The sequence below is a fragment of the Drosophila tropicalis genome, unplaced genomic scaffold (assembly GCF_018151085.1).
Source record: "Drosophila tropicalis isolate 14030-0801.00 unplaced genomic scaffold, ASM1815108v1 contig_696, whole genome shotgun sequence".
In the NCBI taxonomy this organism is placed as follows: domain Eukaryota; kingdom Metazoa; phylum Arthropoda; class Insecta; order Diptera; family Drosophilidae; genus Drosophila; species Drosophila tropicalis.
Genome location: NW_027173178.1, coordinates 70,291 through 86,380, shown reverse-complemented (window position 1 = coordinate 86,380; position 16,090 = coordinate 70,291). Strand labels below are relative to the sequence as shown.

General features: G+C 36.1%; 1 protein-coding gene across 1 annotated transcript; it reads left to right on the top strand.

Annotated features, from left to right (window-relative positions):
- The first annotated feature begins 12,393 nt into the window (after nt 1-12,393).
- On the top strand, nt 12,394-14,287 carry LOC137579531 (protein Hook homolog 3-like). Its single transcript, XM_068293316.1, is given in 4 exon segments — nt 12,394-13,614; nt 13,616-13,774; nt 13,832-13,987; nt 14,053-14,287. Coding segments are annotated over 4 exon segments (1,533 nt in total). The 5' UTR covers nt 12,394-12,522; the 3' UTR covers nt 14,179-14,287.
- Nucleotides 14,288-16,090: the final 1,803 nt, after the last annotated feature.

The following is a 16,090-nucleotide window of genomic DNA, read 5'->3' as shown; positions in this document are numbered from 1 at the left end:
AAAAAACGTCGGCTGTGGCGTTTAAAGACAGTTGTCCGATCTGCAAAGGCCCCTGGCATAACGCACTTCAGTGCTATAAGTTTAAAGCGCTAACACCTATAGAAAGGCTGGAAATAGCCAAAGTACAATTGTGTACACGATGCTTGAAGCATTCAAGCAACAAGAGATGCAATAATGAAATGGTCTGCTCATTTTGCACCAGAGGATACCATACGTTACTCCATTATGAAGAAAATCAGGAGAGCGTTAATACCTGTGTAACGGCACAACAAAAATTTTTGGCCACAGCCCTAATACAAATTAAGAAAATAAATGGAGGGTTTCAAACATTAAGAGCTTTGATTGATAGTGGTTGTCAGCGTACTATATTATCTGAAGAAGCCGCTCAAATATTAAAGATACGTAAAATTAAACAATATACAAAAATAAGTGGCGTGTCCTTAGTAAAAGCCAAAAAATCAAAATATAAAGTAAAAATAGATGTGAAGACTCCAAATCCACGGGATAAACTTCTTAAGGTTGAGGCAATTGTTTTGCCAAAGTTAATAAAAGCTCTTCCGTTAAAAATAGCAAACGTGGATATGTCAAAATGGCAATCCTACGTACTTGCTGATCCTACCTTTAATAAACCTGGTAGGGTCGACATGATAATAGGGGTAGACTTATATACCCAAATCTTAAAAGGGGGAGTTAGAAAGATGAATGGCCTACTAGGTCAAAATACTAAATTTGGTTGGATCGTCTCGGGATGCACCAAATCAAAAATGAATAAATCTGTAGTGGCACCAACAATAGATGTTACAGGTTTTAAAAAGCGTTGGGAGAAGAAAAAAGGTAAATGTGAAAATAAATACAACACAAGTCCAAACAAACTCAAAACAAAACAAGAAATAACCTTTCGGGCCCCGGCAGGACCTCACCTCAGAGGTAAGATAAAAGCTGAGGTAAAAGAAATAAGTTTATGGCCCCCGGCAGGACCTCAGTTCGGAGGTAAAGTAAAATCTGGAGAAGAAAAAGTATATATCCCAGAGCCAGTACAAAATGAGAACACTCAGATGGCAATGGTTAAATTAAATAATGATTATCTAAGAAATAGTGTCAAAATAAAATCAGGTAACAAATTGTCCGAGGCTCTATTACAAAAAGGGACAACATTTAATCCGAATAACCACTTAAAATTCAAATACCAGCAAAGGCCACATTGGTTTAAGCCGAGAGGTAAAAGTAGTTGTTCTTTAAAGTATCCACCATATAAAAAGGCCAGAAGTCAGCACAGTAATACACATCAGGAGTGGGTAGATATCCCGAAACAAAAATTGTTAGGCATCGGGCGATATTAGTAAACCAATTTGGAAAATCATACAAAATAATAGGAAGTCAGTTTATAAGAAGGATAACATTGATTTGCTAGGGTTAACTTCTCTCATGTAGCTCGTCATGCTTCTTTACCAACAATTATCTTACTAATAATAATGTTAATAATAATAATTTGTTTAAGACAACTCAATAAAAATAAAGAATGTTTAAGAATAAACATCGTGTTCATCTGAAGCGGCTTCACCAAATCAGATGCACTAAAGAAATTATAATAAAACTGTACTTTTGTCACAAACAAGTAATCTAGCATATGACTAGAATTACAATCAGCCACACACATTGTAGAAAAACACTTGTAGTTCTAAACTAACCCAAAATATCACAACGGCAGGAGGTCATGTGGCCGAAGCCGTGCCCAAGATAATAATAATTTTCAACCCCCGATAACGTGGGATTTGAGTCTCATTAGAATAAGATATTTTAAGAACAATTGTTATCTCCTAGAGCCTAAGATTCCCTATATAAACTCCATACTTTTGTTAATAAAATCAGTTCATATTTTGAATTCAACGAATGAAGATTGGGTTATTCTTCTCCTCCGGAATCCCTATTCAAATTGATATATATTTTATTCAGCTTAAATATTTTTTTTGAAATTGATATATATGATTGTTCTTTGATAATAATTTTTTTTTTTTTTTTTTTAAAAATGCACTTTTGTTACAATTGTTGCACATGTTATTTAGATCTTATCAAGATCATTACCATGGCTTAAGGCTCTTTTTGTTACACATTTATTGTGTAATTTATATGCTTTGTATAACACATATGCGCTCATTATTACCACAATTATTAATAAAAGTGCATTTGTTGGTTTCAAATCTACATTTGATGACTCTATTTTGTTAATTACATTTGCAGTAGAGTCCACTGTTTTAGTATCTATTAACCCCATATTGGGTGTATCAAACGTATCATCAAACTTGCTTATTTTGTTATCAAACATTCCATTTTAAGAAAAGGTTTGGAATAAATATTTATTTCATTTGTTTTTAATAAATTTTTTTTTGATGTAGTTTAGTAGAGTAGTAATTTAATAAAAAAAAAAATTTTTTTTTTTTAGCTGAAGGCTCTTCCTTTTTTTTTTTACATATATCCCTGCCTATTTTTTCGTATGGTTTTCAGGCCACACTCTAATTGGACAGCTTTTAATGCCGTACAATTGTACATTGATTATTTTAATTCTATAAAAAAAAATGTGCATCGCAGTACACTCAAAAAAAAATGTGCGACGCAGCGCATAATTTGTTCATTGATATTTTGTTGTTTTCGGCTAGCCTCTAGCATCAGCTGGTCTTCTCCGGTTGGCACGCTGATGCTCCATCGATGGCGTAAAAAGCGGCCTGCTTTTCACGCTTGTAGTCTCAGCTGCTGATGTCCGGGGCCTCTGAGCTCAGGCGGTTCCGGTGCAGGTCATCGCACCAGATTTGTTGATTCTTTGTTTTATTTTCCTTTTCACTTCCTTCGCTTGGGGACTGGCTTTTCCATTGGAGTCCCGTAGCAATGTCTGCATGTATACTCGCAGTATGCTGAGTATAATGGGCCCTCGCAGTCGTTTGGGCAGACCTTCTTTAATTTCGGTAGTTCCTTCACAGTTTGTGGACTTATTTTTACTTTTGGTTTTGCCACGTTTTGAATCGTAGAGTATGGGATTCTGGTTGTTGTGGTTTTATTTTCTCTTTATTCTAATTGGGTTTTTATAAACTCTACCTCGGCGTGTAATTCCACCGAGGTATTCCAATTAGTCTGTGGGCTATTTAGTAGCCTCAATATCTGGCTTTCAATTTTTTGACCACACCATATTTTTTTCCCATCACTCTACTTACTGTGATTGTAGTATGTTATTTTCCTTCCTTTATTCCTCCATTGTAGCTGAATTTTCCTTTTTGTAATTTGGTCTGCTCCTTTTGGTCACGCCTATCGTTTGGTGACCACTGTCACGGTCGCCATGTAGTAGGCTCAAAGAAATATTAAGGAAACCAATAGTCCCTTTTGGTTTGAGCTCAGTTTATTGAATGATTCTTAATTCTATTACAATTGTTCTCTATAGCTAAAACCGCGTAGCTGCGCTTATGTATAAACATATTTATGTATAAATGTATGAATGTATAAATGTATAATGTTTACATAAAGGCATGTATGTATATATGTCGCCGCAGCGAGAGAGCGAGGATGTATCATATTGGGCCTGAGTGGCCGCGCGTGTTATATTCGCCGACTCAGCACTGTCCAGTACCATGCACTCATGGATGGTTATGTTGCTTAAGACGCATGGTACTTGAATGTGTATACATAAATATTGTGACAAAGTGCTACAATATATTTTCGATATTATTTATGAATTATGTATGTATGTAACGAGGTACAGTGATCATTCGATATGTGAACATGCTACAATTTATAATTATACTAATAAGCTTAACAATATATCTTATCTATACATTTAAGTCAATATCAAAGAAGCTAACATCGGCTATGCCGAAGGTTATATACTCTTGCAGTCCTCGGTAATAATAATTTTACATGTTCAAAATTTGTTTTCTGCAAATCAATTCATCAATATACAAATAAAACAATTTTACTCTATTTTACAATTTGTTCTTCTCCTTCCCTCGTTCCCAAAGCAAAGTGAATAGGGATTCCCAATCTTCATTCGTTGAATTCAAAATATAACCTGATTTTATTAACAAAAGTATAGAGTTTATATAGGGAATCTTAGGCTCTAGGAGGTAACAATTGTTCTTTAAATATTTTATTCTAATAAGACTGAAACCCAAGATTTCGGGGGTCGAAAATTATTATTGTTTTGGGCACGGCGTCGTCCACTTGACATCCTGCCGTTGTGATCTTTTGGGTTAGTTTAGAATTACAAGTGTTTTTTTCACAACGTGTGCGGCTGCTTGTAATTTTAATCGTATGCTAGATTAGTTGTTTGTGACAAAATTACAGTTGAATTATATTTTTTTTGGACCATCTGATTTGGTGAAGCCGCTTCAGATGAACACAATGTTTATTCTTAATTCTGCAATCTGCAAAGGGCCGCCAAATGCTACGTTTTGGAGTTTATTTTTATTAAGTTGTCTTAAACATATTATTATTATTATTAGTAAGCTAACTAACATTAAAGCATGACCAGCTACATGAGAGAAGTTAACCCTAGCAAATCAATGTTATTCTTCTTATAACCTGACTTCTTATTATTTCGTATGATTTACCAATTGTTTTACTAATTTCGCCCGATGCTTAACAATTTTTGTTTCGGGGTATCCACTCACTCCTGTGTGTATTACTGTGTTGTATTCTAGAATTTTGTTACCTGAATTTATTTTGACACTATTTCTTAGATAATCATTATTTAATTTAACCATTGCCATCTGAATATTCTCATTTTGTACTGGCTCTGGGATATATACTTTTTCTTCCCCAGATTTTACTTTACCTCCGAGCTGAGGTCCTGCCGGGGGCCATAAACTTATTTCTTTTACCTCAGCTTTTATCTTATCTCTAACCCTACCAGTTTTATTGAAGGTAGGATCAGCAAGTACGTAGGATTGCCATTTTGACATATCCACGTTTGCTATATTTAACGGAAGGGCTTTCATAAACTTTGGCAACACAATTGCCAAAACCTTAAGAAGTTTATATCGTGGACTCCGCGTCTTCACATCTATTTTTATACCCTTGCAAAAAGGGTATAGTAATTTTGGTGAGAAGTGTGCAACGCATAGAAAGAAGCATCTCCGACCATACAAAGTATATATATTCTTGATCAGCACGATGAGACGAGTTCAAATAGCCATGACCGTCCGTCCGTCTGGATCAACGTAAACTCCTCGTAGACCGTAAGAGCTACAGAAATTTTGCATGTAGGCTTGTATATACTGCAGGGGTTGTATATCTCGGATTTAGCCGGAACGGACCCCTATATCATATAGCTCCCATACAAACCCCAAAGTCACGAACAGTGACTTTTCTAAATAACTTCGTTATTTTCTGCGCTATTATCGTGAAACTTAATATTAGATAGTTTATTATGCCTGTAAACGACGGTGCCAAATTTAATAAAGATCGGATGACTATATCGTATAGCTCCCATAGGAACGATCGGTCAAAAACCGTGACTTTTGTAAATAACTTCGTTACTTTTAACGCGATTGCTTTCAAATTAAACATTTGTTAGTTTGATATATCTGTTAATGACTGTGCCGAATTTGATAAAGATCGGGTGACTATATCATATAGCTCCCATAGGAACGATCGGTGTAAAACAGTGACTTTGATTAATATCTTCGTTATTTCCTATGATTGTGGGCCATTCTTTCGCAAACATAAGTCTGTTTATATAAAACGTTCTTCCACATTGATGGCTAATAAGTAAGGAAAGAGTTACCAAAGAAGTTGCAAGGGTATAAAAACTTTTACGCGGTCGAAGTTAGCCCCGGCCCTCTGGTTACTTTATATTTTGATTTTTTGGCTTTTATTAAGGACACGCCACTTTTTTCTGTATATTGTTTAATTTTACGTAATTTCAATATTTGAGCGGCTTCTTTAGATAATATAGTACTCTGAGAACCACTTTCAACCAAAGCTCTTGATGTTTGAAATCCTCCATTTATTTTCTTAATTTGTATTAGGGCTGTGGCCAACAATTTTTGTTGTGCCTGTTGTGTATTAACGCTCTCCTGATTTTCTTTAAAATGGAGTAACGTATGGTGTCCTCTGCTGCAAAATGAGCAGACCATTCCATTATTGCATCTCTTGTTGCTTGAATGCTTCAAGCATCGTGTGCACAATTGTACTTTTTTGACTATTTCCAGCCTTTCTATAGGTGTTAGCGCTTTAAACTTATAGCACTGAAAATAAAGCAAATTTGGTTTAATTTTAATTAAGTGTGTTGATTCACTCTTTGCGGATTCATTGTTCATGATTTAACTGCTCGGAAAATACCCTGCGATTATTTTCATACCGCTTGGTTAACAGTTCCCAAGCGGCACTATAATTGTCAGCTGAACCTGACAATAGATGAGCTACCATGCTCCTTGCTTCGCCCTTTATCGCGGATTTTAAATAATTAAATTTAAGAGCAAGACTTAAATCTTCTCTTTTTTAAATTAATTCTGTAAATAACTCCACAAACAGGTCCCATTCTCTAGCCTTTCCAGAAAATGTGGGTACCTGAATCTTTGGCAACAAGATTTGCCAAACGCACACCGACTTACTAGTGCCTGGTTTTTCTGACTCTCCTGTGGCTATAATTTTGGCAACTATCGTTAACGCTTCTTCATGTATTTTATTTCTGAAATAATCATTATCGAAATTTGTAGCAGTCTGGATCAATTTTTCGTGATTAGGTATCCATTGCTTCCTTATCTCTTTTACTTCCTCCACAACTTTGCTAGTTATGCTTCTAGGATCTAGTGCTTACAACTGCCTTAACCAGGTATGTAACACTTTTGCAGCCTTATTTGTGAACATTTTAACTTATGCGTATATTTGGATATCGAAACAATTATATAATGACAATAATAATAAAAAATGTAGGTTGATGTAAGTACTTATGACTATTTTAATTTATATCTTATCTGATGATCCTGTTCGCTGCTGCTTGTCCGCCAATTGGTAGAGTTCGCCGTTTTTTTTTTTTTACTGTGTCGTCGCTCAGCTGCTGTTGTCCAGGGCCTAAGGGCTCAGGCGGTACCGGTGCCGGATATCGCACCAGATTTCCCTATACTGGCACTTCTCCAGCCTCTTCTTTGCAACTATCTTGTTGCTCTGCTGATGTTGGTAGTTGCCGACATACCTTTACATACTCGGTCGCACGCACTTTTTATTTATTAAGCAATATTTTGCTTTTATTTTATACTGTGTCTCTTACCACTGGTGGAGGAAAACATAAGTTTTTTATTTTGCTGCCTTTAGCTGATCTTACAATAAAATTCCGACTTTAAGGAGCTGATTCATTCTCTGAGTCTCTTACCACTGGTGGGGAAAACTACAGAGTTCCTTTTTCTCGAAGGATCAAAATGAATAGGGATTCCCGGGGAGAAGGAAAAATATTCAATCTTCATTCGTTGATTACCAAAGGTATGGAGTTTATATAGGGAATCTTAGGCTCTAGGAGGTAACAATTGTTCTTAAAATATCTTATTCTAATAAGACTCAAACCCAAGATTTCGGGGGTTGAAAATTATTATTGTTTTGGGCACGTTGTGATCTTTTGGGTTAGTTTAGAATTACAAGTGTTTTTTTTCACAACGTGTGCGGCTGCTTGTAATTTTAATCGTATGCTAGATTAGTTGTTTGTGACAAAATTACAGTTGAATTATATTTTTTTTAGACCATCTGATTTGGTGAAGCCGCTTCAGATGAACACGATGTTTATTCTTACACACAAAGCAACGCACGCATACACATACACTTTATGTAGCGTTGCGTCTGTGTGTGTATGCATGTACTCTGTTGATGACGAAAGACGTAGTAGACAGCAAGCAGCGCTGCCGACAGCGGTGGAACCGATTTATATTGACTGTAACTTGTGTTATATTTATCCGATCACATTCAAATTTTGGGGTTTTAGATCCAATATTATCACATATGTAAATTTCATAGCATACTCGATTTTTATGAAAATGTTTTTTCTAGTTCTTCTAGAGCCATATGATATAGTGGTCCGATCCTGATGGTTTTCATACTTTATTTTTCCCGGGTAATAAAAACCCCCGAAAAAAATTTCAGCCCTATAGCTCTTAAGAGGGCTGAGTAAAACGCATACGCACAGACGTACGGACAGACGGACATGGCTATATCAACTCAGCTCCTTATGCTGATCAAGAATATATATACTTTATGGTGTCGGAAACCCTCTGCACAAATTAAGAATAAAACTTTTGTACAATCAAGTGACTCAGCTTTTGACAATCCCCTTTTACATGAATTGTCACCATCCCAAAAATTTCACTTGAAGATACCCTCTCCATTGAAGTAAAAATTATTGAATTCGATGATCTTCCAACCATAATGTATTTGAATGATTTACAAATGTTTATATTTGCAAAACTATCGCAATTTAATACTTAGATGACAAAATTCTTCAAGCTAAAGATGAAGACGAGGCTATATTAAATCCTAAAGAAGTCCTTAAACAGTGTGAAAATTACGTCATCAGACATCGACACCGATGCTTCGATTGACGGAGCAGTTCTTTTACAACTTTTACCCGAATATGGACAACTTCACCCTGTATACTATTTGAGCAGGATCACAACAGATACGCAGAGGAAGTTTACTAGCTACGAACTGGAGATACTTGCCGTTATTAAAGGTCTCAACAAATTTTGAATCTACTTACTTGGTATCCGCTTCAAACTCGCCAGCGACTGCAATGCTTTCACCAAAAGAATGGAAAAACGAGACGTTGGCACAAAAGTGGTCCGATGGATTCTAATGCTACAAGAATTTGACTTCTAGGTGGAGCATGGAAAAGGTATCCGTATTCGTCATGCTGCCTTAAGCCGAAATCCAGTGATGTTAATCACCGATGGAAGCGCAATCAGCAAACTGAAGTATCTTGAAGCACATGACGATGAGATAAGATCTTATATCGATATTCTCTCTGAAAAAACATCTGCCACATCTAAAACCCGCTTCTAAGAATGTCGATTTTAAATCTCATTACCCAGAAGAAGATTGTAGATGGAGAAGCTGTCTGGAAGGCTTAGGCGGGGGGAGTGCGTCTTTCGGAACCAATAGAAATGCGAGACTCGTACGTTTAGGTAGATAACTAATATAGATTTATTAACTAATTGGGACTTAACAATATAGAGACGTTTGTAAAGCGATGCCGTCGGAAGAAGTAGTTGTACTTCTTCTTCCTTTATCGATATCACCGGGGGTAGAGCATAACGTCGCTCGCCCAGGGCTGAATGATTATATTCATAAACTGTCTGGTGACACATTACATAATGATTACTTCATGAAGGCCGGTCTATTATGTCAACTGGTGGACTAAAAGATGTACCTTTATTTGTTAGTTAGAAGCTCATGACAGAGGACATTTTTCTATCAGAAAAACTAATGACATTATTGCGAAAGAATATTATATACCGAAACTCGAAGCCAAGGTTGAACGACATATCAGATGCTGAATTCCGTGTTTTATCTCAAACCGCAAGCAAGGGAAAAGGACTGCTACATCCATTCAATAAGGAAGAACCACTGCGCTTGAATCTACTGACAAGAGATACAAACACATCTTTGCTGCTATAGATGCATTCGTCAAATACTGGTTATCTAGGACTAAGACGACATTCGCCTAAGAAGTTATATCGATATTGCAAACACAAAGTCTCACATTTGGAAACACAGTCCAGATTGTTACAGATAAAGGATCTGCATTTACATCAGAAGACTTTATGGAGTACTTCCGTTCAGAGAACATCCTTCATCACGCTGTTACTACCGGATTGCCTTGAGCAAATGGGCAAGTGGAGAGACTTAATGCCATTATTGTATCTGTTTAATCTAAACTTTCTAATGATGACCCGAGTATCAACGATAAATTCAACCTGAAGCACTGTAGAAGCACTGATATGACGCCGTTCTAGTTATTAGTTGGAGTTAAAATGCATACGAAGTTTGATGTGCAATGAAGCAAATGATTGATGCTATGAAAGGTTTAAATAGGACAGTGATGATAGTAACGATAACTACAAAAATAAAGATGATGATAACGATGATTATAATGTTGACTACTCCGAAGATGATGATAACGATGATGAAAAATGTGAATGACTGCTCAAATATGATGACGACAATAATAAAGATGAAGACACCTCTAACAACGATACGGACGACTTCAAGAATAGAACGTGAATGATGAAGACGAAAATGAAGATGACTCCAATCCGATGATGACGACTTTGAGGACGACGGCGAAGCATTTGGGGCAAATGCAATCAAGGATGGCCAATCTGTGGGGTATGGTAGCACTGTAAGGCCAGATAGTTCTGGAATACAGAATATAGAATAGTTTCTCGAGCAGCTGATCGACGAGATGGCAAAAAGAGCAAAGAAGACGATGTTGCAACGACGAGTTGAAAACCAGAAGAGAGTAGAGAACGACGAACGAGGAACGATGTGTACATCTGTCATTTGAATATAATTTGAGAAAACAGCAAGATTGATGAAATTTGTAAACCAATTTAAAGTTTAAGTTTAAGCAAGACAATGCTTGTTTGTCCTGGCGTTCCGCACGACATTTGAACATTTGTCTTAACTACTGGAGCGACAAATGTCGCTAGGTTGTCGTTCTGGTCATGAAAGCCCGGAAGGCTGTTAAATGTCGCCGTAATTTTAATGGAAGTGTCGCTAGATTAATTTATAATTATATTTCTCAAATTTATTTCAGCATCTACCGGGCCCGGACCCTCATTTTCTGACTTAATGATCTAGGGCAACTGCTCTGGCAAAAATACTTATTTTGTATCATAATTCCCAAATATGTAAGTGTTGACAGTTATATATACGAGCGACCATCGCACAGAAATATTTATTTAAAGACCATAGGTCTTTTTAAAATTGTTTGTGACACAAAATAATATTCTCCAAAGGGAACGATTGGTAAAATAATATTCTCCAAAGGGAACGATTGGTAAAACAAATAATAAATTAATAATTTTCTTTTGAATTCACTTATTTTGAGTTAAGCTTTCTAATTAAAAGCGAGGGAATTCACTACAGTCTCTTCATTTGTTTTATATGTAAATTTTCTTTTCCTTGCAACTTTATGTTTGTTATCCCCTTCCACCACGCATTCCCTTAATTGTTTACCATGTTTGGTAGAGTAATGGCTACCGTACACTTTACATGTGGATTTGCACTTTTTTATTTAGTTAACTTTCAAATTGGTCTGCAAATTTAATCAATCTTGCTCTTTTCTCAAATTTACAGTCAAGTGACAAGTGTAGACAGCCAACTTTATCAATGACGTTATCAATAACATTGCTAACTTGAAAGACAAAGTTACAGCGGCTATCTTAGATATTAGTAAAGCCTTTGACTTTGTGAACGTTCCAATTTAAGGAAAAGTGCTGATAGACTGCAGTTTCTATCATCAATATACTAACTTTATTACCTATTTTCTTTCAAATAGATGATTTCAAATGGGAAACGCTTCAGTCAATGTGAACAAAGGTGTTAGCCAAGTTAGGTGTCTTAGTTTATATAATTTAATCTATACATGACCTACATGACACATGATAATATTAGTAGTGTTTAGTGTTAGTATTAGTGAACAAAGGTGTTAGCCAAGTTAGGTGTCTTAGTTTCTATAATTTAATCTATACATGACCTACATGACACATGATAATATTAGTATTTAATTTAAGTAAGCTATTTTTTCAAGAACCTTTCAACTAGATTCCTGACGGCTAAAAACGCAAAATGGCCTATAAAGACGCGATTACAACATTTTTTGTTTTCGTAGAAGCAGGGTTAATTGATTATTATTTACCTTTGTTTCTGTGGCTTCTCTGTTTCACAAAATGAATCCATTCATTTCCTGGAAATAAAACAATTAATGTTGTTGGCTACTAACCAAAACATTAACCTATTATCAATACTAACAACCATAGGTTTAGTGATTATAAATTTTTATGGGCTAGATAAGCTACATCTATCAAATAAAAAGGAAAAACAAAATCATAACCATGTCTAGTAGACTTTCTTGTGACATTACATTTTTCAATAATCCTGCTCTACTAAGCTTTTCTTTATTTTTATAATTATACGATTAATATGAGGAATAAGCGGTTACGCTGAATGAGAAAAAAATTATTTTACCTCTACTACAACATTGACAGTACAAGCGCTGACAATTTCCAAACGAAACAACAAGAAAAATGTATAACTAGTGCAAGAAATTTATAAAATATTTTCATCTAGTCACCACAGAAGTTGTCACTTTACTCGTCTTTTCTTCTAAATAGTTTTCTCTTTAGATTGCGTCATGTTCAATAATATACTCAATACAAATGTTTCAAAAATAATCATAGATTTTGAAAATTTAGTGAAGTTGTCACACCTTTAAACATCTAAGAAAAAATTAAAATCTGTGAAACAAAATTATTTGTTTTCTAAACTCTCATAATGGCATTCTCAACGCAAAAAGAATTTTTTGATGTGCCGTTTATGAACAAGTCAGATGACTTTACCTGCCAAGAAGTTTGCGTTAAACTAAAGAGTTACCCTTCCACCATAGACGATAGGTCTTGGGCAGCAGATATAGATAAGAAGTCTCGTTTTGTGGCTGATTTGGTAGCCTGTAATATTCCGATTGCCGATCGGCGAGGGCTGAGCCCAGGTAATGAATCTGAAACGTTTGGAGTTGGTGTTGAAAAAATCAGTAACCAAGGCAAAGGCACAGTTGGACAGAAAGGGATACATTTGAATAGTAGAAAGGATGTTGCAGGAACTGGTGGTTATTCTAGCTATAGTGGTATTGGAAGCGAAGCTGCTGATCCTGGTGTTTATTATACTAGTAATCTGATCGTGAATGATAGTCTAATTAATGCAGCTGATGGTACAATTACTCGTATGAATGAATTGCTGGTGAAAAATAATTTACTACAAAAACGCCTGGCCGACTCCGACGATTTGCTGAGAACAGCAAGTGAAGAAATTTTCGAAATTAAGCGTATTATGGCTCAGCGATATGATTCAAAAAATAGTAAGGTTCTAAAAAAAAAGATAAATGAACTAGCCGATGCCAAAAAGATCACCGCCACTGATGAAAAAGACTTATACGATTTGCTAAGGTCCGTTGATGATATGAACAAAGCATTCTATGTTCTCGAGGCAGAAAATGCGAATCTCAAGCGTCTCATTGAGAAGCTGTCGAAGCGTTGTATGATGGAGAGTTTGATGCTGGAGCCTGAAAAGAGCAACGACGTTTCTTACTTAAAAAATAAGATTGACAATTTTGCGAAGGAGTTAGCTGTACTACGGAAAGCAGAGGATGTACAACTAAAGACCACTCAATTTGATGGGGGAAAAAATGGGATTTTTGACGGACACGTCTCAGGAAATAATAATATTGAAGGAGGACGTCAAGCTGACAAATATACTTTCTCTCCGGATAAAGACATGAACAATATTAAAAAAATTCTTCAGGAGCGCAATGCACTACGCAAGAAAACGGAGGTATTGTCTGATCTAGAAAATAAAATTAGTCAACTGCAGAAAAAAGGCGGACCAGGCGGATCGTATCTCGGAAAATTTTGTTTTTAATTTAAGCGAGCAGGATCAGTATATCGATGAAATGGAAAAAGAGATGCAAGAAATGCAAAACTATTATGAAACTGAGGTGGACAGGTCCAAATGCAATGAGGCTATGTTAAAGGTAAGAGGAATAATATTTGTTTCATCGATAAACTTTTTTCGACGCAACCTTCATTAGTGCCGCTGTGATGAAATGAAGCAGCAATTAATATCAGCCAATTGCGCTATCCAGCGTGTTAAATACCAGCAAATGGAAATCGACACGTTGCATAAAGAACTGCAAAAGAGGGATAAAGCCTTAAATGCCTATGATTGTCAATACCAACAGTTAATGGTAAGAGGCACAAAATTTGCATAGTGCAAACGCTTCTGCGAATCCTAATCATTTTCATTCGTTAGCTTAAAGCCAGGAATTTTAAAGATGCTGGATATCGTTTTCTCGATCAACTTCCACTTTTAAGTGCTACCAGTTCCTCTGATTGCGAGGAAGATGGAGAGCTTTCCACGGCTTACCAAACTGAATAAGACTTTAGCTTTATTGTTCCCAAATATTTTCTATATTGCTTAAATCAACAAACGTATCTCTGCACACAAAAAATTAAAAGTTACCAAACAATCGACTCAACAAAAGTCAGTAAGTTCACGTTTTATTTATTTTAATGTTTGAACTGTTGTTTTTTTTTTTTTGGGTTTAAGTTTGAATAATAATTTAAACCTAGGTAAGCATGCCCTGGCTGCTCTTTTTTTGCCAAAATATTGCATCTTGCAAATTTGACAGCTTTCATAGCCGGAAACACCTATTTTAGCTATAATCCCGTTGCCCCAGCCGAATATTTCACTCTGACATATAATAATTATAAACTTGTGAAGGCTTATTCTGCACATTAACCCTATGTGTCAGAACTTGTCAGTATACTTTTATACACAGATTTTGTTACCATTACAATTTTTTTTTTTTTAATTAAATTAAACTTTTTGTTAAAATGGTTGTCTGCTCTAAAAATAATTGTAATGCCACTAATGCGGTTGACTCCCATTATAATTTTCAGGGTTTGAAAATTAATCAATCAATCAATCAAAATCAATTTAAAATTGGGACATCCCGCTTTATATATGTATTAGCTAAAGAGAACTACCCACATATATCAATAAAATAAAGTAGCAGTCTAACACTCCTGGTTTGCACCCTGTCCACATGGGTCAGAAAAACACAAAGGTTAGGGACACTGCGATCCTTTTGCTCAATAAGATGAAGGCAGAATGGACAAACATACTCCTAAAGCTAGAACTTCTCCTTCTACATCAGGGAACTAAAGAAATTAATAATTCATAATGAACTTAAAATTTATTCATACAATTCATAATAATTAGCATCAGCGTGCTACAGATTCGATCAATTTGATCTACAAAAATTCTTCACTTTCAAAACAGTTTAGTTAAATAGCTGAACAAAGCCCCTGGCCATGACCTAATCACACCGAAAATGATCCTAGAACTCCCCCTCATCGATATACAATACATCTGTAAACTGTTCAACGCTATAATAAGAATTGGCTACTTCCCTCTTGGGAAGTGCTCTTGCATGGAAAAGGTCCACTATTATCATGACTCCTAAAGTGGGAAAACACAAAACCCAGCCATCATCCTATAGGACAAATAGTTTGCTGCCATGTCTTTCGAAGCTTTTTGAAAAGGCCCTGCAGATCCGACTAAACTCATTTCTGGCATCGGAGAACACAATCCCTTCACACCAGTTCGGCTTCCGCGAAAAACATGGGACAATTGAAAAAGTCATCCGCATGACATCCGATATACGTACAGCATTTGAACTAAAAGAATACTGTGCGGCTGTATTTCTCGACGTTGCCCATGCTTTCGATAGAGTTTGGCTGGAGGGTCTGATGTTCAAAATCCGGCAAAAACTGTCACAGTACACCCACAAACTCATGGAATCTTACCTTTACAATAGGAAATTCGCTGTAAGATGTAACGGCTCCGTCTCGGCTGACTTTGAAATCAAAGCTGGTGTACCGCAAGGCAGTGTACTCGGCCCATTGCTCTACCTGCTGTACACTGTAGACTTACCAACGAGTTTAGGACTTACAACGTCCACTTTTGCCGTTGACACGACAATCCTCAGCAGATTAAAATGCCCAATACAAGCCTCTGCAAAATTAGAGGAACACCTCAAGGTGGTAGAGGAATGGCTAGCAACCATGGCGTATCCGGGTCAACTAGCAGAAATGCAAACATGTCATGTCACATGTCACATGCTTAACAGAAGAAATGTAAAGCACTAATGCTAAACAACGTACCAATTCCTCAAGCCGTGGATGTCACTCAAAGTTAAATATATTTAACTCTTGGATTTCTACAATCGATCGTCGGTTCAAGCCTTTGACTGCCGCAACCAGTTCACTCACAAAAATTTTGAGAC